Consider the following 24,084-nt stretch of genomic DNA (forward strand, 5'->3'; position numbering starts at 1 on the left):
GGGAAGCCAAGGTTCATACTACAGGTAGCTTTTGTGTATTTTCTTTGTGGCTGTGCTTGCAAGACAATTTCACAACCTTCCCATCTGCTTTCTATCCAGGAATGATTATGTGGGAGATGGCTTGAGCAAACAATCCATAAACTCAGCCTGCTGACTAAAGTCATCTTGAACTGATAGCTTCTTCCTCCATGATTTAAGAGAAGAATGTTTGTACCTAGCTCTTTAAGGTGACCCCCTCGGATCAGATTGGCAGGAACCTTTGCGTTTTTTTTTTCCTCCTTCCTCTGTGGCACAGGGTATGGATCCCCTGCTGGCATCTTCTGGGCATATCTCACCTAATCTATTTTACCTTGGGCCTTGGTGGCACCTTGAGCCCACCTGTTCTCTGTCTGCGGCACATAGTTTAGTTTCCTGAGGACTGAAATGTTTTGGTCTAACTAAATTATTTGGGTTCAATATAGAGATATGAGGATGAAAGTTAATGACCTATAGGCTGTGATATGCAGGAGATTAGACTAGGAACCTCCTGACTAGATGATCTGATGGTCCCTTTTGGTCTTAAACTTTATGAGCTATGAAACTCACATCCACAACTTTTTACTCATTGTCCCTTAAAGTCTGCTCCTACCTCCCTGTCTCTACCTCTTTTATATGTACTGGCCTGATCCAGAGCCCGTTGAAGTCCATAGAAAGAACCCCATTGTTTACAACTGACTTTGGGTCAAGACCCAGCAATGGCCCCAGAAGTTGTATTATTCTCATGAGTAAAATATGTTTCTCGGGACCTGTCATTGTGGGGATATTTGTAGCTAGACTGATGCAGCTGCAAGTAACTGAAGACCGTACCACAAGGCAGACATGCAAGGGGGTAGAATTAAGACTAACTCTGATTTCATGACTTCTGAGAGCTTAGCAATGCAAATGTAGAGTGGAGTTTTCAATAGCTCTCAGCTCTGCTCCCAGTGAAGTCAATGGTAAAATACTTCAGTAGCAGCAGAGTTAGGCCAACACTGAATGAGCTGGAAAGTCCCATCCATAATCTTTTCTTCACATAATTTTTTGTATAGCATTTCCTAGGATTATTTTTTTTAAAGAACAAAATAATCAAAAGATACCTCCATTATTTACTTAGACAATTTTATTTAGACACTGCAGAATACCACAAGAGAAACTGGGGCTGCAAGCCTTGCTGTTGAAAATGCTATGTACCCTGCACATGAAATCTGGCCAGACATATCACAGTGGGATTGGCTAAGTGCTGAGCTCCTTTGAAAATCTTAATTAGGAACCTGTGTGGAAGCAGAGCTTGCTTGGAAATCTGGTGCTGATTGTGGGTGCTGAGGACTTGAAAATGTGAATTTGTGCTCTTTTGAAAATCTGGTCATGAGTTGGCAGCTGCAGGCTTCCTGAAGTGTTTGTAGGATTTAGTAGACTTTTAGGCCCAGGGGCGGCTCCAGGCCCCAGCACGCCAAGCACGTGCTTGGGGCAGCTAGCTGCGGGGGCGCTCTGCCGGCGCCGCTAGGGCGACAGGCAGGCTGCCTTTGGCGGCTTGCCTGTGGAGGGTCCGCTGGTCCCGCGGCTTTGGAGGACCTCCCGCAGGCCGAAGCCGCGGGACCAGCAGACCCTCCGCAGGGAAGCCACCGAAGGCAGCCTGCCTGCCGTGCTTGGGGTGGCAAAATGCCTAGAGCCACCCCTGTTTAGGCCCATATCTTTTGTCCATAGTCAGTGGGCTTGTCTCCATGGCACAGCAAGGTGCACTGCTGAACAGCATCAATGTGTTGGAATCATAAAAGATTAGGATTGGAAGGGACCTCAGGAGATCATCTAGTCCAACCACCTGCTCAAAGCAGGACTAATCCCCAACTATTTCTTTGCCCCAGATCCCTGAATGGCCCCCTCAAGGATTGAACTCACAACGCTAGGTTTAGCGGGCTGATGCTCAAACCACTGAGCTATCCCCCCCTCTGACATAGACCCTGCTAGCAGGCAGTAAGAGTTTCCTAGTGTGCTTTAACTGGGACTACTCGGTGTGTCTAAAGCAGGGGTAGGCAACCTATGACACACGTGCTGAAGGCAGCACACTGCCCAAGTCCTGGTCACCGGTCCGGGGGGCTCTGCATTTTAATTTAAATGAAGCTTCTTAAACATTTAAAAAATGTTATTTACTCTACATACAACAATAGTTTAGTTATATATTATAGACTTATAGAAAGAGACTATCTAAAAATGTTCAAATGTATTACTGGCACGCGAAACCTTAAATTAGAGTAAATAAATGAAGACTCGGCACACCACTTCTGAAAGGTTGCCATCCCTTGGTCTAAAGTTTCATAGAGGTTAATGCGAGAAGGAGCCCTGAGCTCATTAGCTCATCTACTCTGACCTGCACATCCTGGGCCATTGCATTTCACCCAGCTAACCCTGTGTTGAGCCCAATGACTTTGGTTAAAATAAAGCACTTTAGTCTTCAGGAGACGGAGAACAGGAGAGACCAAGGTGCAGCGAATGCCCGAGGCCCCTGGATGGCAGGGAACTCATGAGGTGAGGCCTGCTCAGATAATCCTAGAAGGCGATCCATGCCTAGGGTGACCAGACAGCAAATGTGAAAAATCGGGACAGGGATGGGGGTAATAGGAGACTATATAAGAAAAAGACCCCAAAATGGGGACTGTTCCTATAAAATCAGGACATCTGGTCACCCTATCCATGCCTCATGCTGCAGAGAAGGCGGGGAGGAATCCCAAGATACCACACGTGTTTGCGATTTCCAAGGCCAGTGCCTTAGCGCCTCACAGATTTAGCATTGTCCACAGCTGACAAGTACTTCACAGCATTCTGCACTGCTTAGGGCTGTACAAGACACAGCAGGAAATGCTACTGCACATGTGCACGCTTACAGCCCTCGTCTCTTCTCGACCACTGCCCAGACTATGTAGCATATGGATCCATAACTGGCCTTTGTTGCTTGTCTTTCAGGTTACCCTTTGCCGACTACTGCAAGCTGATAAGATAACAATGGGAGTGACTGTGGGGAGTGGTGGGTGTCACTCGGCTCACAGCTTCTCCTTTGCAGCTGGGCTCTTAGCACTGTCAAGTATATGTGAGGCTGCGCCTGATACTCGAGCAGAGCATGCACTTTAGAAGGAAGCTGCCAAACCCACTCGTGCACGTACATGCATTTGTTTAGGGGCTCTATTTGGACACACACAGCAATGTAGGTGCTGACGTACCCACGCCTGCCCCCAGAGAGATGATGGTTCGGCGAGGGCTGAGTCCCTGGCTCCCTCGGATGGTCGTTCTGCTTGTGGTGCTCTGCTCTGCCGTGTCCGTCCTCTACATGTTGGCCTGTACGCCGAAGGGCATCGATGAGCAGCTTGCATTCCCCAGGGCCAACAGCCCAACGGGAAAGGAGGAGTACCAGGCCATTCTGCAGGAGCGGGAGGAGCAGCACCGCAATTACATCAACAGCCTCAAGAAGCAAATTACACAGCTGAAGGACGAGCTGCAGGAGCGGAGCGAGCAGCTGAAGAGCCTGCAGGACCACTACACTGACTCGCTGGGTCCAGGGCTGGAGCGCAGCAACCCAGAGAAGACCCCCGCTGACCTGCTGGAGTTCCTGCGCTCCCAAATCGACAGAGCTGAGGTGCACGCCGGCGCCAAGTTGCCCACGGAGTACGCGGCTGTGCCATTCGAGAGCTTCACCCTGCAGAAAGTATACCAGCTGGAGACAGGGCTGACACGGCACCCCGAGGAGAAACCCGTGAGGAAGGACAAGCGGGACGAGCTGGCGGAGGCTATTGAGTTGGCCCTGGAGACTTTAAACAGCCCAGACAGTGACAGCAACGCAAATCATCACATGTACACAACCTCGGACTTCATAGAAGGTTTGTACCTGTGGGAACAGGACTCCTTGTTAATGAGGGTGTTTGGTGCTGGTGAAGGTCTCTGGTGTTGCCATCTGGGTGTCTGTCCATCCTCTGTCTATCCACAGAACACACACAGTTCAGGCAGCTTCAGCTACAGCTTCCCAGGGCTATCCCCAGCCAAAGTGCCTCACCCCTGACCTGAAGGGCTACCTCCTAGAGATCAGGGGTAATGTAAAGGGCGTTTCTACTTTGAAAGGTGATTTCATAAAAATTGCACCTTCTTCCCCCCCCCCATCACAGATCTGCTGTCTGTGTGTATTCCCAGGCTTTTACTCCTGCTAGCACCTCAGAGCCAGTGCAGCAAGAGTCAGTGAGCTGGACTCGCTCCTGGCTTGTACATAATCAATAACAGAATTGATAGCTAAATTTCAGAGTTTAAGGCCAGGAGGGACCAGCAGATCATCCAGCTTGGCCTTCTGTACATCACAAGTGGCCACCAACACCCAAACAGCAAACCCAACAACTGAAAATCAGACCAAAGCATTGCAGCCCCAAGGAGACTAAACTATTGTGTGGCACAGGCAGAGAATAGGAGGGACCAAGGTGCACCAATGCCTTAGCTTAGCCCTTAGATCCCAGGTTGAGTTTTCAGGGCTGGCAGTTAAAACCAGCTTTTTACTCATCAATTTGAGATGGTGACTGTGATGGTTTCCCCCCAGAGTGCCACCTGGAACCAGGGTACCACTGAGCCCCCCTGACCCACCAGCCTGGGCTCCCTTTATACTGTATTGTTGTGAACAGCCTGCACTTTCACCAGCACACATACAGGTAGGGGCACACCCAGCTGCAGTTACATGCAGATGCTGTGATCAGCCCTTCATGGGAAGGCTCCAGCTCGGGAACTTCCCAGCTACCCAGGCATGCACCCCCTCTGGAGTATAAACCCAAAACTATACCATGTGGCGCAGCACAGGGAACTGTACAGTGTAAGCTCATGAAATTCCCCCCCTCCCTCAATGTGGAGAAGAAAATACAACAGCTTTCTGCCCCAAATTATGACTCCCACACACTGGTTTTAGACAAAGCAAAAACAAGTTTATGAACTACAAAAGATAGATTTTAAGTGACTATAAGGGATAGCAAACACATCAAAGCAGATTACCTAGCAAATAAACAAACATACAAACCAAGCTTAATATACTACAGAGATTGGATTTGAATAACAAATTCTCACCCTAAGTGATGATACAAGCAGGCTGCAGATTCTGAAGGGGCAAGTTGCTGCACTTGCTTACAGCTTGGAATCCTCAGGTGTTCCATTCACAGGCTAAAAATCCCTGTAACCTGATTCCAACACTTCCCCCAGTTCAGTCCTTGTTCCTCGGGTGTTTCTAGGAGTTTTCTTGGGTGGAGGCATCTGTGAAGAACCAGGATGATGTCACTCTCCTGCCTTATATAGCTTTTGCATATGGTGGGAACTCTTTGTTTCAAAGTTTGGTTCCCACGCCAGTCAGTGGAAAAATACTGATATCCCAAGATGGAGTCCAGCACCAGGTTTCCTGGTCACATGTCCTTGTAGAGTCACAGCATCCATAACTCAAAGGCTGTCTGCAGCCTCCTCAGGAAGGCCCCCAGGTAGGAGATAAGCTTCTCCTAAGACCTATATTTTTCCTAAAAGCGCTTCCCCACTCAGCTATTCGAAACAAAAGCATCTTGTCTAGTGGGTGTTCCCCAGATGTAAACGCATTTGTAATACAGATACATAGTCAATATTCCTAACTTTGGATTAAAAAAAAAAGATACATGCATACGAATAGGATAATCGTATTCAGCAAATTGTAACCTTTCCAATGACGTCTCTCACACGTCACATTTTATCTTGCATAAAATACATCATAACAATGTCTTAATCATATCATAATAATATCACCGTGAAGAAGAGGTTGTGCAATGTCACAGTGAGTATTGAATGCGAATGGTGCCACGGTTAGCCGAATTTCATGGTGCATTTGTCTGAATGTCTCCGCCCATTCGGTCTTGGGCCTCTTTGCTGACTTTGCCAACAAGGGTGCCTGTTCTGGTGGCAGAAGTTTTGTGATGAGCACACTTGTTGTTTGTTTTTTGGAAGTGGCCAGGAGCTCAATCAGGATCAAGGACACATTGTTGCTACTTAGCTGCTGCAGAAAGAGCTAGCTAAATATGCTCCCTTCCCTGATGCAGTTCCATTCAGCTAGAGGAAAGTGACATATGGATGCTGATTATGATCAAGTACAAAAAATGATATTGACTTTGAGATGTTCAAAGAAGTCTAAGGGAGTTAGGCACCCATCTCCCATGGAGCTAGGCCCCTAATGCCCCTGGTCTCCTTTGAAAATCCCAGCCTTTGTTTACCATGCAAATGAAGATAAGTAATAAAACCCATCTGCTTTCCTCAACTGCCTCTCAAGTTCTTCTTGGTGTAGGGGTCAGAGGAGAGGGTAGCAGCCATATAGATGAGTCTGGGCAGGGTGTTCCATGTGTGGGGGACAGTGTGCAGGAAGGAACGGAGAAGCAGCCAAGTCGGTGGTTGAGTGTCATGTCGATTATGGAGTTATAGGGTGACCTGAAAATGAACTAGGGCAAGCTGAGTAGTAAGGGACAGAGCTGTGAATGTCAGACTTGCCATACTAAGTGAGACCAGTTTCCTGTCTCCAAAAGGGGCCTGTACCAGAGCTTCAGAGGGAGTGTTCAGAACAGGACAGTTGGAATGATCCACCTGTCTTCTCCCTCTAGGCTTTGAGCAGGCAGAGGTTTGGGGTCACCCCAAGCATGGAGTTGTGTCTCTGACCATCTTGGCTAATAGCTGTTGATGGGCCCATCCTCCATGAATTTATCTAGTTCTTTTTTTGAACCCAGTTATACTTTTGGCCTTCACAACATCCCCTGGCAACAGGTTCAACAGGTTAATTGTACATTGTGTGGAAAAGTACTTCCACTCATTTGTATTAAACCTACTGCCTTTTAATTTCATTGGGTGAGCCTTGGCTTTTGTATTGTTGGAAAGGGTAAACAACACTACTCTGTTCATTTTTCCACCCATTCATGGTTTTATAGAAGGGCCCTGAAGTCAAATAAAAGATCTATGGCTAATGTGCCAAGTCCATTCCCCTACCATTACATCGCTAGGGTCATTTAAAACTAGGGCGTGGCCTATGCAGCTGTGACTTGATCTCTAGGATCTATACTGCTTACCTTCGGAGTGGGATCCAGCTAGCATGACAAGACCTGTCCATTACTAGAACTGACTGGGCTCTATAGGTGTTGTTTGATATTATATAGAGGTCCAACCAAATTTTGCAGTTGCAGTATCTGCATGCAGCAGACATTAACACACAGCACATGTAAACATACAGATGTCCTTGCAGGTATTTGGGTTCTCTGTCAGCCTCCTTTCCATCTGTGCTCTGCTGAAGACTTTCCGTCATCTGGAGTAATGCTGCTTGAATAGACCATCAACTTTCTTTTTTGATTACATCTCTATCTGTATCTTAGGATGGCATTTTAGGCCCCTCTACACTACAGACATAGTCATGTGGGGGGAACTGCTTACAACAGCATTGACCAGCAGAAGCATCATTCTGTTCTCCAATACAGATGGCATCTATCAGGTTTGAGAATCATGCTGAAGTGAGGTCCTGGGTAGGTCCCATCTGCACTGAAAACTAGAACAAGGCTTTTACTCCTGCTCTCCTTTCCTTCGGGCCAAATCCTGGTCTCTTCTACACTGTCACAAACCTGGAGTCACCCCTCTGCAGTCAGTGGAATTATTCCAGCCTTACACTGATGTAAATGGCAGCAGACTGGTGTGCGCTAACAGTGAACTTTGCTGGAGCATGCCTGAATGTACAGGAGGGACATGTAGAACAGTGCCTGTGCCGTGGTGCACAAACCCAATTGGAAAGCCTGCCGGAGAGCACAGCATATCTCAGAACAGGAAGTCACACCTGGCAAGGATCTGTATTGGTGCTCTGGGCTGTGTTGCAGCCAGCTGAGTGTCACTGCATGTTATGTTGACAGAGAGGCATGGTAGAAAAAGGAAGAGTTGGCAGTGCTAGAAAGCAGCCTCAACGCTGGTAATATAGTAGCCCTGGATTCACTTCATTTGTGTGCCTGCATTCCCCTTTTTCTCTTTGATGCCAGTAACTGTAAAGGAGATTTAAGATGCATGGCTAATTAATCCAGCTGAATGTAAGATAAAGGAGGAAATTTATCTCCTTGCTCTTCTGGTAGTTCGGCTGCAGGCTTCTAGCTGACTTTTGGCGAGAGTGCTACATGCCTGCCTTTTCCAGCAGGACCCCTCTGTCCCTGCATCTTGCAGGACAGGAATGCAGATTCAAGAGCACCTTTGTGGGATCCCTGCCTCTCGGTCGAATAGCTTATGAACCCTACAGCCTTTGGGTACTAAGGGATGTTTTCTTCATCTGATCTCGATTAACAAAGGCAGGGCTAACACATTCTCTGGGGTGGTGGAGGCAAACTGTCTCTGCTTTAGTCATTGGTCAGTTGTTATTTTCCCAGCTGCCTCCCCACTGCCAGAGCCTTTCACCACTGCCTCCCTACTACCGGAGCCTTTCCCCACTACTGGAGCTGTTCCCCACTGCCTTCCCCCAGCCAGAGCTGTTCCCCACTGCCTAAGTCTTTCTGCACTGCCTTCCCCCAGTCTCTAACTGCCAGAGTCTCTCATTGCAACAGGGAAAGGCTCCAGCAGCGGAGAGGCAGTGAGATGCTACGCTGCTAAAAATTGCAATGTAGCTGTGGGAGGCACTGTTTGGGCGTGTAGAGCACTGTACAGGATATATGCCCCAGGGTTCAGGCATGTAGGGCACTCTGCTCTACCCTGCTCTACTCACGTAAGCCATAGCTCATGGTCTACAGTGCTATTTATACCCATGCTCGCTGGGAGTGCGATGTCTAGAACAAAATGTCATGAAACTGGCCCAAACCCACTATTGGTATAAAAATTCAGACTGGCTACTAGAGATGATCCAGGCCAGAGTCTCTGCTAATGTGAACAGGTGCAGCTCCACTGATGCCTGCTGAGGATCAGTTGACTGGCTTATTTATGGCATATCAGTGGTTACCTTAAATTCCAGAGCATGCTAAAGCTGCAGGGGAACTGCCTCTCTATTGGGGAGGGGAAGATGATTAGTAATGATTATTGATTATTTATTTGTATTACCAGAGCACCCAAGAATCCCAGCCCTGGGCCAGGACCCCATCGTGCTAGGCAGAGCAATGGTATAAGGCCACTGGCTCCCTGAAGTCACCTCAGAGGGCCAGGGCCAGGTGTAGGGGTGTAACGTGTAAGTGAGACTCAGCCAGGTCTAGGCCTTGTGCTGGCTCCCTGCTCAGAGGTGGATTTCCCCCCTTTGGGCAGTGTCATGTTTGGTTGGTACCAGTTTGCTTGGCCTCTCTGCAGGCTGTGCAAGGCTCCCTCTCCCACATGGCAGGGCAGCAGAAGGGCAGAGCAGACTCAAACCCACAGCAAGTAACAGGAGCTACTGTACTGGTAGCATCATTCATTGGCCTAGCTAAGCCATGAATGAGCCCATTGACCATGCCATTTCTCAGTGACAGGAGCCCAGGGGTGAAAAAACCTGCTTCTTCCTACTTCCTAGCAAGACAACAGCATGTTAGCTTGCATCTCAGCACCAAATCACTGCTCCAGGTTAGTTCTGGGGCCTGGCTTAACTGCACAAATGAAGCACTCAGGGCTGACTGAGGAGCATATTTGTGTGCAGAACTACTTGGAAAGTCCCTGATCTCTCTCTCTCTCTCTCTCTCTCTTTTTTCCCATCCTTCAAGAATGAAAAAATGCTGCCCAAAATTCACGCTGCCCAAAAATCAATGGCCTTATATCTCTTAAAGGGGGCAGGGGAGGGGATCTGGTGTGCCACTTTTCCATTTCAAGTGCCGATTAGAGTGCTGTGCTGCAGCCCACAGGAGACGTCAGTAACCAGCTAGATTCACCTGTATGTTCTTGCTGCTCTGTGCCACTCTGGCTGAACAAAGCAGGGGTGAACAGGTTTTACGTGGCCAGTTAAGCCAGGTTTATAGCTGCTGTGTGTCTCTGGAGCAGTTCAAAGCAGCTGGAACCTGCCAGTGAATCCAGGGCTGCCCAGAGGGGGGTGCAAGTGGGACAATTTTCCCCAGGCCACCATGAGAATATAGTATTCTATAGTATTACAACTTTTTTTTTATAGCAGGGGCCCCTGAAATTGCTTTGCCCCAGGCCCCCTGAATCCTCTGGGCGGCCCTGAGTGAATCTGGCCCACTATTGTATTGATAATGACATTTAATGCTTTTTGTCTTCAAACTGCTTCAAAACCACCAAGGAACGAACCATCTCAGCACTCTCTGTGGCAGCGTAGAAGGGGTTCTTTTCCCTGCCTGACAGCAGGGCAAATGGAGGCAGATAGTTCAACGTGTCCAAGGTGGCAGGGTGAATTGGTGTCACATCCAGGATTAGAATTCAGGGGTTCCTCAGTCTGACTCTAGTGCTCGGGCCTCTTGATGCCATGGAGGAAATCCTGTCCCCCATTGAAGTCAGTGGGCATTTTGCCATTTGTTTCAGTAGGGCCAGAGTCTCACCCCTTGACTTTCTCTTGGTTATGTAGGCCCAGATACAGCAAAGCACATGCTTGAATCCTCCTGATTTAAACACTTTGCTGAATCTGGGTCTTAATGACACATCAGACGATCTAAAGAAACCTGGACTCTTGGGAGCTGTTTTTACAGCTGATATCTGTCACCTTTGTTGGCCACACAGGACCCAATCAATGATTTACAGCAATGGCTTGCCTTGTGTGGTGAAAGGTGATAACTTCATCAGGATGGCTCTCTCGGTTCATCCCCTCTCTTCTCTTTCATCTTTCACGTGCTGTTACTGAAGGAGAGAGTTTGTCCACGCAGCTCATTAAATTAAAACGTTTGATGGAAATGTTTCTGCTGCGTAGTTTGGATGTTTTAAAATAAATTAGTACAGCCTCCTCCTCCTCAGTTCCTAGACAGAACCACTTGTGTTTGGAATCTGCATGCAACACTACTTCCTGGTGTTTCGGAGTTAAACTCCTTCTCTGCAGCTTCACTGTAGCCCGAGAATACTTTCCAAAAGTCCAGACAGTTTGACTTCAGTAGTGATATTTGGCAGTGGTTGGAATTTTCCATTTTTCTTGTTCAAAAATGAAAGAGAACCATACCTCCTCCCGTCTGTTAGTAATTTAGCCTTTGTAGTTGCTGTCTGCTATCTTCATCATTTCACACAGAGACTCATGTTGTCTGCTTGTTACAATTCTCTATCTTTTTCTGTTGTGTTCATTGGTTTTCTGCCATGTTTTGGAGTGCTAAGACGTGACAGTGAAAATTACCATATGGATCATAAACCTTTAATGTGTGTAGCATAAGCATGCAAAGGCATCTTCCCGTAAGGCCATAGTGAGTCCAGCCAATATGTGTTAATGAGAAACCTGTTGCTCAGTAGGGCAGGGCAAAATTCAGGGTCAGCTTGTTAATTTGCACAGTGGGTAGTGGAAACTGAAAATATTTATAAATCATTCACCTTCCTGGAGGAAGTAGCTAAGAATAGCTATGACACCATCCTAAAACAGTGTGAGCACTTTGGTCCAAAAGAAGAAGTACTAACTCAACGGCCATGCTTTTATTAAAGAGGGCAGAGACCCACAAAAAGCCCAGAACCCCTTAAAAATGCACTTGCTGAATGCATTGTGACTTTGTCCTCAGGGAGAAAGGACATGAGTGATTGTCTAGTAGTTGGGATTTTAAACAAGAAAGTCTCCAGCAAGTCCGATTAACATCTGCTCTCACTCTAGAACAGGTGAGAAGGCAGGGTGAGCTAGTGAAAATGCATCACAAACACTCTGGGGCTCTTATAAAGGAATGAGTTTCTGCCTGAAGGGAGTGGAATCTTCTCTGACTAGCACTGAGTCGAGGGAACGTGTGAGGAAGAACATATGTAAGGTTAGTATACGTTCTGAAAACGTTTGAGATTGTAGGGAGAAATGTAAGCTACAACAAACCCAGTTATGGCTCCAAGGGCACGCAACAATAAAAGAGGAGTAAGCTTAGGTCCAGAGAAAACTAAAGCCAAGTACAGTATGTTTCCATTGACATCAGTAGGGCCTAAGCCCATTTTTAAGTGCTTTGCTGAACTGGGGGTGTAACTTTCTCGCGCTGAAGTTATTTTGTTAGGATTCTGTGATTGTATTAGCCCTGGAAGGCAGCACCCTGACTGTTAGCTATTATAACGAAAGCAAGTTTGTCTGAGCTGCAGTACAGAGAGCAGGTCCCATCCGCTTCCACAGCATGTCTGCACAGTTAGTTCACATAAACTCTGATATTTTTCTTCACGGTCCTAGCTTCTCACAACCCACTATTCCAATTTATTTTTCATCTTCCCATCTGTTTCTGATTAGATTTCAGTTTCTCTTCCCGCACCCCCAAGCTCCTATTTGTCCAGTCCAAATGAGGCTTCCAAGACTCCTCCCTGAGCCCCTATTTTTAACAAAGTGGCAAATCCTTTGTCTTGAAAAACCTGGGACTAATTTGCTTTGGCAGATTACTCCAAGCATTCTGGCAAATCTCAAACATGCTGCTTTGGAACCCAGCAGACATTCTGAAACTAGTTAATGCATTGACAGCAGCAGAAATAACGGATTATCCTGTTCAGATATCAGAGCTGCTGTCTAAGTTTTACAAAACTCGGTACTTTCTTGGAGAAACTTTTAAAGCAATGTTCTTTTAGCAATACTTGTTTGTAGGCACAGCTCATTTTCAGTAAATTCAAACCCACTTGACCTACACTTTTGAGTCACAGAACTTGTTAAAAAGGTTTTTGATGATTTTAGGCATGGTAATGGCAATGAAGGAATTCCTCAGGGAATTCAAGGAGTCTTAGTACTGAAGCAGAGTGTAAGTACTTAGTACGTACATCACTAGATTGTGACTCAGGAGAGGTAGGTTCAACTCCCAGCCTTCCCACTGTGTGACCATGGGTAAATTACTTAATCTCCCTGTGACTCAGTTTCCCAGCTATAAAGTGGGAATCATATTTCCTTCATCTATTTATGGGCTTAATGTAACATACTCTGATTAGTGCCATTGACTTCAACAGAACTACACTCATGCATAATTTTTGCAGGATGGGGAAGCTTGGATTGTAAACTCTTTGATAGCAGGATGTGTTTTACTATGTGCAGCACCTAACACAATGGGGCCCTGGTCTCTGTTGGGGCCTGTAAGTTCTACTGTAATACAAGTCATAAACAACAACAATAATGAGATATGAAAATTGACATCTAGTTGCATGATAAAGCACCCTTCCTTCCATATTAGTAAACTGCTTTCCAGGGAAAACAAATAGCAGGATGGCTAAATTGTATTAAACGATCCAATTTCAGCCTTCTTTTCTATTAGAAGTATCTATTTTTCAAATGTATGCAATGTGCTATCAGCATCTCACTAGATATACAGTCAAGATTTAAAAAAGAAACTAATTAAATTAACATAATGTTTAAAAACTAAAGAAAAAAATAGACACTAAAGGACCACCTTCCTTCTGATTCCTAATTAAAGCCTTCTTTCTCAAGCCATCCCTTCAGAAAAAGCCTAAATAAATAGATGCACCTTGCAGCATACTCAAAACATCAACAAACTCTGCATCAGTATAAGAGAGGAAGGAAATTCCAAAGCCACAGAACCTCCATTGATTCTATGTGAATCCCACCCCCCAGACATATATGTTCAAGAACTATAAATTCAAGCCATTCAGGTGATCTCAGCTGGTCACCTAAAGCACTGAGAGAGAACAGAGGCAGTTTCTAAGATATCCAGAGCCCAAACTATACAAGACTTTATAGATCAATACTCACCTTGAAATGATTAACTTAATGAAGTGGCTGAGCTGTTAAAAAAACATGGATCTTCTCATTGAAATCAGCTACTACCATGGAGGGGAGCAAATGCTGAAACTCTTTTATTTCTGAAAAGGGTCTGGGGTGATCTAGGGTATTATAGGCCAGTAAATCATTCTTCTGTACCTAGTAAACTAGCTGAGATTATAATTAAAAATACATTGATAAAACACCTAGACGATGATGATACAGTGGGGATAACCCAGCGCAGCGCCTGCCACAGAAAATCATGCCTCACTAATCTATTAGAATTCTCTGAACATGTGCATAAAATCAGAGATAAAGGACAAGCAGCTACCATCATTTATTAGGGCTTTTTAAAAAACTGTGACAAAGTCTCTCACAAGAGGGTATCAAGGAAACTAAGTAACCATGGGGGCAAGAGGCAAAAATACCATTTGTTCTGGATCAGACGTTGGCTAGGAGACAGAAAACAAAGAGTGCTAAGAAATGGCAATTTGGATAAGGTCATTCATACCAAAATCAAAAAAGAAGGAAACCCCCTTTCCTTGATTTCTTGCAGACCTGCATTTAAGTGTGCATTCTGCTAGCCCCTGGAGTTCCTGTGAGAGAGGCAGAGAAATCCAACTATACTCTTATAATTGCTATAATATTTGTTGCGGCTTTCAAAGTGAATGTAAGAAGTGGGTCTGAGAGAGAATAATTGAAATGCCAATAAACCTGGGTAGGACAAAGTGGTTTGCTCAAACACCCAATGTAGGGGTGGGGGTGTCATTCTCAACGGATGAATTCTGAGGCCCGTGGGCCACCTACAGCCCACAAGTCCTTGAAACAGGCCTTTGAGTGGTGCATTGGCTTTGTGCTGGCTCCTTGGCACAGGCTGAATTTCACCCATTAAATACGTAAAAAATAACTTGCCTGCAGGAACCTAATAATACACCCTGAGCATTGGGAAATTGCCATATGATATTCGGATGCTGTTAGGAACGAGACAGGTGCTTTGGCACCATACGTAGTGGTTTATTGAGACAACTCAGGTGAGGAATAAGTTCAGCAGTGCCACCTTGTGGTTCAGCAAAAATTACACTCCAGCTTCATGAGTTTGGTGCTACATGCCCCAGTGTATGGTGTAAAGAGAGGAAATTCACTACAGCAAAGCAATGCAACTAACGCCCCCCAGTGGTATATGGAGACCCACCCAACTCATCCACAGGAACCTGTCCTGACGTGTCCAGGCCATTAACAGTCTCAGTGACAAGGCCCAAGGCTCCATCCATATAGGGGCTAAACCCACAGAGCCCCTGTCCAGACCTGTCTGCGTTCACTCATGGGATGTGACCACCTACCAAACTCTAGCTTCTGGACTATCCCTTCAAGAGACCTAAGCAATTGGGGGACACTCTGCCTTTGAGCCTGAAACAATCCTGGCAGAAAAATACTTTTTTTCCTACTCCAGCCAAAGAGTTGAAGGCCTACTACAATACAAATAAACTGGAATTTTCCAAGAAGCCTAAGGATATAATACACCCAGCTTTGGTTGCATTTCAATGGGACTTGGGCTTCCAACTCCCCTAGGCTTCTTTGAATATCTCAGCCATAATCAGTCTTGAAAGTACTTCCTAGCCCCAAGGAAAACTGGGTGTTTTAGGTTTATCCTAGATCTAAAGTGGCTCAAACAGTTTTTGAATTAGCCTCAAGAAAGAGTCCCTGAAATCAATTCTGGCACCTGTCCACACCCAGAGATTTCCTGGCCTCCATTGTTTTGAAGGTCATTACTGTCATACCAGCTCAGTCATACCAGAGATGTCTCAGATTCACAGCTGGTTCCTTGCACTCCAGTGCAGCCAGGTATATGCACCATGGATGGTTTCAGAAGCCAAAGTGGTGATCGCTGCAGCTGTGTGGCAACAAGGGGGTCTTCATGATGACATGCTTGGTCACTTTGCTTACCAGGGTGAAATCTCCTCAGTGAGCATCCCAAGCAAAGGGCAGGGTTCTGTAACATCCTCGCAAACCCAATGGACATTACTACCCTGGCGGGATAAACCTTCCACGTCTCTAGAGAGCATCTCAAAAATGAGAGTTCACCATAGTCACTTTCTCACTCCCTGGTTTCGCAATTTAATAAGAAGATGGTGTCTACCAGGACCTTGGACACTTTCTGTACAGGATTTTTCATCTGTGCCGAATAAAAACTCTCCAGAGTGGGGGAAACCTGGTAATGTTGCTTCAGATACTTGTCAGTATCCAGAACCTGCTTCTCTGGGGGCTGGATGAATCAAATGTGTGGGGAGAGCTCCTTTCCCAAATCCTCCTGCCTTTTCCATCCCTGTGGACCCAGTGTTTTCGGGGATGGCTGGCAGCCGTGTGCATTTGGAACATCCTGAAAATTAAGGAGCAGGCATCTAACAAGTTCTACTGTGGATGTGCAAATGGTGATTCTCAGAGACTTGTAATCTGGGTGGATTTTTATGGGAGATAAAAAAGTCATCTTCATAAAACCTGGGACTGTCCCCCATCAGATTTTGAGTTCTGGTTCAAACTATGGAAGAGCTGGTGCACATACTGATTTTTTGTCTCGTTTATTTACTGCTAAGTCTAAGTCACAAAAGCCACCTAATGTTACAACTTCTTCCTGGGGAATCCAGTTTCATGCTAATGTTTTCCTTCTTTCATACTCTTCTGACAGGCATGTACCGAACAGAAAAAGACAAAGGCACGTTGTATGAGCTTACTTTCAAAGGAGACAGAGCACACAAATTCAGACGAATCGTTTTATTCAGACCATTTGGTCCCATCATGAAAGTGAAGAATGAGAACCTCAACATGGCCAGCACGCTCATTAACATTGTAGTTCCATTAGCCAAGAGAGCCAGCAAGTTTCGACAATTTATGCAAAATTTCAGGTTTGTTTCCTTTTGTGGATCTATAGCTATCTTGATATTTTTATACAGTATGATGCCATTTCTGCAAGCACCAGGGATTTTCCCACTAGAAAAAAATTTATTTTTACATAAAATCATCAATTTATCATTTAAAAAAATCCATTTGCGTTTGCTTGGATCAACAGATATTTCACATGAACAGCAATTAGCTTTAGCAGTGGAGACCAAGGGAAAAGGTTATTTTGCAGTCATCAGTGTTTCTGAAGTTGATGCATCATGTACTAGGTATTTCGTTCTATCGGAAACTTGCTATTTCCATCTTTGAGAGAGCAGGTGCCAGAACCACTTCAATGAATGTGTCAGTTTCACTCCCTAAGTAGCACAGGAAGGTTTCTAGAAAATAAGAGTCATTGTATTATCCCTGGACTGCTTGTCGAGGCCTCATCAAAAGGATAGATAGTGACCGAATGGCAATAAGAAATGTGCCTGGACTAAAGAGTGTTCTTTCCTTGTTACTTTTGATCAAAGCTCTTCTTTATGGTCTTCTTTCCCAACATGGCTGTAGCAATTGCAGGAATGGATTTAATCAAGATGTAGCTCCCAGTCAGAACTAAGAATAACCTGCCCAGCGGTGGGCCTTGGATTTTGATAAGAAAATTGAGAGATACCCCTATAACTTAGCTTTGTAGTTGCCCAAGAAGGACACGCATCTTGACAGATACACATATTCTTAGGCCACGTGATTTGCTCTCTCTTAGAGAAACGGAGGTGGGTCAGGTTAGGTAATATCTTTCATCGGACTAACTTCTGTTGGTGAGAGACAAGCTTTCGAGCCACAGAGAACTCTTCTTAGGTCTATCTTGAGAGTTTAGTTTGAGTGAATACTCCTCACACATTTTTCAGGGACATAACTAAACATGCTAGTCCAGGGGTAGGCAACCTATGGCAGGCATGCCAAAGGCAGCACGCAAGCTGATTTTCAGTGGCACTCACACTGCCTGAGTCCTGGCCGCTGGTCCAGGAGGCTCTGCGTTTTAATTTAATTTTAAATGAAACTTCTTAAATTTTTTAAAAACCGTATTTACTTTATATAAAACTGCAATCTAGTTATATAATATAGACTTATAGAGAGAGACCTTCTAAAAACATTAATGTATTACTGGCATGCGAAACCTTAAATTAGCGTGAATAAATGAAGGCTCAGCACAGCACTTCTGAAAGGTTGCCGACCCCTGCGCTAGTATGTAGAAGAAATAGAAATGAGGGTACAGGATTTTATTTCCCTCTTTGAATTCCCCCTTCTCTCACAGCCTCCTGGGTGCTGAGGTAGCACCTGCTGGCTTTAGTAGTTTGCCACACAATTGCTGGCTTTCCTACAGTGGCTTTCTGTCCATCATCCAGGTGACTGGATGGGCTATTCCAATAGTGCTCTGCTGCCATAACTCAGGTAAGTACTAGATGACAATTTATAGCCTGCTAATGCAGAACTATGAAGTATCTTAGGCCCCATCCTGCAAGCTCATTCGAATGGAGCCAATGTAGCTCTGGATGGGTTCAAGGATCTCAATGAAGGGCAGCAAAGATCTCACTAGAGCAGTGCAAGGATCTCAGTGGAGTGGTAGCAGCAGAGAATTTGGTTTGCAGAGTCCAGCACTATCCTGCATTCCCAGCTAGAGATGGCAGGTGTTGTTTGGGAAAGCAAACTTCCAAGGGCAATGAATGACTTGTATTGATGTCTGTTCTAGGGAAATGGGCATTGAGCAGGATGGGAGAATTCACCTCACTGTAGTTTACTTTGGAAAAGAACAAATGAATGAAGTGAAAGCAATACTTGAAAACACCTCCAGGTGAGTATGGGTCTACATCGCTGCCTAGTGAGGCATGCTCCTCTCACGCACTGACAGCCGGAGAAGCCAGATTGCCTTTCTCTAGCACTGTCAGTAGGGGGATAGATCATCCTCCCTCTCCTTGTGTCAGTCAGAAATTACATTACCCTGATGCTCCCTGATCTGCACTTGAGAATATTGATATTTAGAGCCATGGACTTAGGCCAGCGTAACTCCCACTCAACATCTGTAACTATGATCAGGCCTAAATTCCTCTAACCTTTGCATGAGCACCTTCTATCTGTTGGCACTGAAGCTTAATTTGGAGAAATGTAGGTAGGCTGGGCTTTTCAATAGTGCCTAAGGACATTAGATGCCTAAATCTCATTGAATTTCAAAGGGATTTGGGCACCTAACCCCTTTAGACCTTTTGAAAATCCCAGTCTGAAATATTTCCTGCACATAGTGAACTGTCTCTTTCCTTTTCTCCACCTTCATTATGACATGACATTTTTATAAGCAAATGATGTAATATGGTCTAGATGAAATTGCTATCAGGTGGATACGCAACGGGTTGAAAAACTTCCTCAAAGAGTTGTTATCAATGGTTTCCTGTCAAACTAGGAGGAAGTATCTAGTGGGGCATGACAGGGGGTTGTCCTAGGTTTAGTACTATTCAGGGCTTAAATTCAGCCGGAGGTGTCTGGAGCAGAGCTCTAAATATTGTTAAACCAGCAAGACTGACGCCCGAAGCCCTGCCGCCTCCTATGGGGCACTCTGGGAAATACTCTTTCAGAATTTAAGCCCTGGTACTAGTCAATATTTTCACGAATGACTTGGATAATGAAGTAGAGAGTAGATGTTTCAGATTTGCAGATGGCACCAAGCTGAGAGAGGTCTCTAGCACTTGGGAGGACAGGGACAGAATTCACACTGACCTTGATAAATTAGAGAATTGGTCTGAAATCTACAAGATGAAATTCATTAAAGACATGCAAAGTACTACACTTTAGAAGGAAAAATCAAATGCATAACTACAAAACGGGGAATAACTGGCTAGGTGATAGCACTGCTGACAGGGTTCTGGGGATTATTATGGATCGTACACTGAATGAGTCAAGTGTGTGATGCTGTTGTGAGAAAAGCAAATCATTCTGGGATATATTCACAGGAGTGTCATATATCAGACATGGGAGGTAACTGTCCTGCTCTGTTCAGCACCGGTGAGGCCTCAGCTGGAGTACTGTGACCGTTTTGGGGCACTCCTCTTTAAGAAAGATGGGAACAAATTGGAGCGAGGCCAGAGGAGAGGAACGAAAATAAGAGATTTTTTAAAACAAGATCTAGGAGGAAAGTTTGAAAGAATTAGGCATGTTTAGTCTAGAGAAGGGAAGGCTGAGGGGAGTCTGTATCCATTTGAATGGAATAAATGGGCCCAACGAGTCAAAGGTCTGTAACATGACCCTGTCACTGACTGTCCAACATTAAACCATATTAAACAAGGTTTGGGATTGGATATACAGAGACTTCAGCCTGCTTAGTACCGTGGCAAACACGCCATTAAACATTTTTAGCCTTTTATTAAAATACAGAAAAGGAAACAGCTAACGCATTTGAAATATAAAGTAGTGTGTTGAGCTTTCATTTTAACTGTATCCCATGTTCCTTTTCCTTTAGCTGAAGAGAGTTTTTAGAAGGCAAAAAAAGCCTTATTTGACAGCCTTTTAGACGATAATGACTGTCCTCTTTGGAGAGAAGAGATGAAATTCACTGGAGTGGGCTGGAGCTGTCTTTGATGCTATTGTTGTTAAAGTCTCATTCTGTTTCTTAAAAGACCAAACACGACAAACACATGCAAAGGGAAGAGGAAAGAACTGCAAAGAGAGAATATGCAGCTTCTGTCCTTGAGTTATTTCAGGAGGCCTTTTTGTTTGGACAAATTCAGTCTTCCTGTTTCCTTTTGCTCCCTTTTCCCACCAATGTTTGTTGTTCTAGGTTACGGTGACATTTTGTGAACTGTTACTCACTTTTCACAGCTGAGCTCACAGTGAGGGCAAATTTGTAGGCTCTGTTATCACGAGACCTGAGAACAACCTTCAAATATGCAAAGGGTTGTTACAAAGAGACTGCGATCAATTGTACTCCATGTCCACCAAGGGTAGGACAAGAAGTAGTCAGCTTAGTTTGCAGCAAGGAAGATTTAGGCTGGATATTAGGAAAAACTTTCTAACTATAAGGACAGTTAAGAACTGGAACAGGTGATGTAGAGAGGCTGTAGAATCCTTGTCATTGAAGGTTTTTAAGAACAGGTTGGACAAACACTTATCAGAGATGGTCTAGGTTTACTTAATCCTACCCCAACCTGGCAGGCTGGACTAGATGGCTTCTCAAAGTCCCTTCCACTGCTACATTTCTCTGGTTCTATCATTAAGAGCTATAAGGAATTACAGAGAAGAAAAGGAGAGAGGGAGAGAGACTGCTGAACCAGGATTAAAGTTAAAACCTGTGGTGCTAGCCCAGCTCAGAGCTTTATGCTTCTTCACGCTGTTTCTGTTATGTGAACGAAACAGAGAAAACAAAATTATTGTGCCTTTTGAAAATCTGGCAGAAGTCACAGTGGGACTGATTCCTTCTGCAAATCTAGCCTTATCTCAGCAACCTGAGCTGTGTAGCTTGAGGGTAGGCTGCCTGCCTACTGCTTCTGTTTTTCTTGTGCTAGAGATGCATTCAGCTAGTGCTGCTTTGGAAAATACCAGGCAGAAATACATGTGTGTAGTTCTGAACATTAGTGAATTCTGTTCATTTTGCATCTGCAGTTCTAAGGAGAAAAAGTGTGTAGAGGCCTAGCTTGAAGTAATGGATCTATTAAGTTAACCCTGCGCTGTTGTCAAAGGGCAGTTCAGTTTGGTAGTTGATTATTTCTCTGTTATTATGTTGTTCTTATGCTCAAATGGCAATAAATGGGATTTCAGGAAAAGTTCACAGAGTAATTAGCTTGACTCAAACTGTTGCACTGTTCCACAGCCTCAGCTGTACATAGGTTTCAGATTTCTGTCCTATTTAGTTCTTAGTGCAATAACATCCATTGACGGTGTGGAGGGTGGGGCAAGGTGGGCATTTACTAGACAATTAGGCGGTATGAGACATTCACGCTCAGGAGTGATGTTAACAAACACCTCTGTGGCCCATGTTGGCACGGACAGTTGGTTTAACAATGCGTTAGTGGGTCGAGGTTAACGCTGTTGTTCCAACAGGTTTTTAACTATATCCAGGAGACATGATGGGAAACACAATGGTCCCTTTCTGTGCTGACAGCTGAGTTGTGTTTGCCATGGGGTCTGTTACCATGATTCCTCCAACACAACCTAATTTTCTAGTGGTGACCAGCTCTGGGAGAAAATGCTCTCTCTTAACACCCGCTGCATGTGATGTGGCTTTTCAGAAGGCAGCTAGAAAGGCCTTTGAAAATTCACCTCAGCGTTACCTGCTCTTGTAGATTATCACCTTCCTAGCCAGGTGACTGTTTCTGGCAGGTCTCGGGATTCTTAGAACAAGTCTGGCCAGAAAGTAGTACCCGAAGGTACAAGAGAGATGTAACTGGAGAGAGCATTCATACGGCTTTACGCTAGAACATGGCAGAGGAGGCCGGTAGGGGGACTGTGGATGCTGGGCCAGATGTGAACATACGCAGAACCCCTGGAAAGGGCACAAGCAGTGTGGCTGGGTCTGCCACTAAATGATCACTCACGTGGCTTGTCGTTAGGCATATCCCAGGAAGACAGAATGCGCCTCTCTGTTACTGGTATTAGCAGCAGGATGATACAGCAGTGCACGTGGCTTCATGCTCAGATAGACTAGCCTTCAGGTTTGGTAGCAGCAGCAAAGGCGGGCTGGAGATGCCAGGAAATCTGAGTTGGGTAGAATTCATCAGTGGCACAGCCTGGTCTGCACTCTCCTGATCAGAAAGCTGCTCATGCCTCCTTAAGGGCCAGCCCTGCTGTTCAGGAGTCCGTGGTTCCCACTTCACTGCCAGCGTACAATGCTGGTAGGACAGGGCTGGGCGTGCAGGGAGCCAGGTGCCTGCAGGAGTTAGAGAAAACAGAGCTAACGACCCCAGTATGTGGCCCTGCCCATACCTCAGTCGTGTCAATGATCCATTTCAGTAGGCTAAGCAGCAATTGGAACGTGATGAGACAGCAGTGGAAAAGGACTGGTTTATAAATACCTGCTCAGCGTCATGACCAAGCTACAACAGCTTCTACCTCAGCTGGTGCTGCTGCTGGGAGTTCCTGGCAGGGTGCTGCTGGGGTGATATGTCTGGCCAAGGGGCAAGGACAATGTTAGACCCATCTGCACATGCCAAAAAGGAAGTTCAGAGCAATGGGATGGAAGACAATGGGCAAATCACCTTCTCTGAGCGAGAAGTACAGCCCCCCTATTACTGAGCCCCCCCTTAGGTACAACCTCCTCCAGAGCACAGCCTCCAATCATCGCTCTGTGGCTGGGTGGGGCAAGGGACTGACAGAGGTCCATTAGCCATTGTGTCTCATGGGAGCAGAATGGGGCCATTCTCCATCACGAGAGGAAGGACGTGGTGAGAGCCCTAATCTGGGACGACTCCTGTGTGATGTCAGACCGGTCACTTAGGCTTGGATCTTCAAAGGTATTTAGGCACCCGCTTTCCGTTGATTTCAGTGGGTGTTACATGCCTACATAACTTTGAGGACCAGGGTCTCAGTCTTTGTGTGCCTCGGTTTCCCACCTGTACAATGGGGATAATAACATCTTCGTACCTCACAGGTGTGTTGAGGGATCAGTACTTTAAAGATTGTGAGGTGCTCAGTTTGTAGGTGATGAGGGTGATCATTGTCAGCAGAATTAATTCCTTATTTCTAATGGGTTTGTTAATTTAACAGAATACTTGTCTTAAACACACTGCCTGTTCAGACCAACTGAAGTGAAAGTACCGTGTTCTTCCAGATTGTATTCCACAGGCATTTTTGACACATGCCTTCTAATGCTCATTTCAGTCCCTCAGTAAGGCTTTGTCTACACTACACAGCTTTTAGCGACATGGCCGTCTCGCTAAAAGTTTAAATGCTGTTTTGTTGACAAAATACTTGCCCCCTCTATGAGTGGGGTTTGCGTTGTCGACAGGAGAGCGCCCCGCCGACAACGAGCCATTTACACTGCCATTTGCCGCGCAAAACTTTTGTCCTGGGGGGGCGTGGCTTTTTTACGCACCTGTGAACGACAAAAGTTTTGTCATTCAATTGTCAGAGTAGACAAAGCCTGAAAGTGATTCCATTTGTTTGCCTATTTTGTAAGCTCCTTGGGACAGACACTACAAAACTTCTCTGCATCTCATACAGCTCCAGCTACACTGTGCTTAACAAATGCTAAGTGATAATAATTAAAAGGAAAATCCCGCCATTTGCAATTAGCAGATACATTTATAATCGGAGAATGATGATGCAGCAGCTTTGCTGTCAAACACAAATAGGATGACAAAGCAGCTGACTTGTGATTTAGCAGCTTGTAGGGTTCTTCCATCTAATGAGATCAGTCACTCCCCACC

The 24,084-nt window shown here is 45.4% G+C and overlaps 1 protein-coding gene across 3 annotated transcripts in view; it reads left to right on the forward strand.

Moving 5' to 3' along the window:
* CSGALNACT1 (chondroitin sulfate N-acetylgalactosaminyltransferase 1) overlaps window positions 1–24,084 on the forward strand; it is a 95,258-nt gene that overhangs the window by 50,084 nt on the left and 21,090 nt on the right. For all 3 annotated transcript variants that reach the window (XM_050945025.1, XM_050945026.1, XM_050945027.1), the window contains 3 exons: window positions 2,977–3,884; window positions 16,485–16,701; window positions 18,426–18,527. In XM_050945025.1, the coding sequence (XP_050800982.1) occupies window positions 3,251–3,884; window positions 16,485–16,701; window positions 18,426–18,527 (953 nt within the window). In that variant the 5' untranslated portion in view covers window positions 2,977–3,250. The remainder of the gene's footprint in view (window positions 1–2,976; window positions 3,885–16,484; window positions 16,702–18,425; window positions 18,528–24,084) is intronic.

Source organism: Gopherus flavomarginatus, chromosome 3 (genome assembly GCF_025201925.1).
Source record: "Gopherus flavomarginatus isolate rGopFla2 chromosome 3, rGopFla2.mat.asm, whole genome shotgun sequence".
NCBI classification, from domain to species: Eukaryota; Metazoa; Chordata; order Testudines; family Testudinidae; genus Gopherus; species Gopherus flavomarginatus.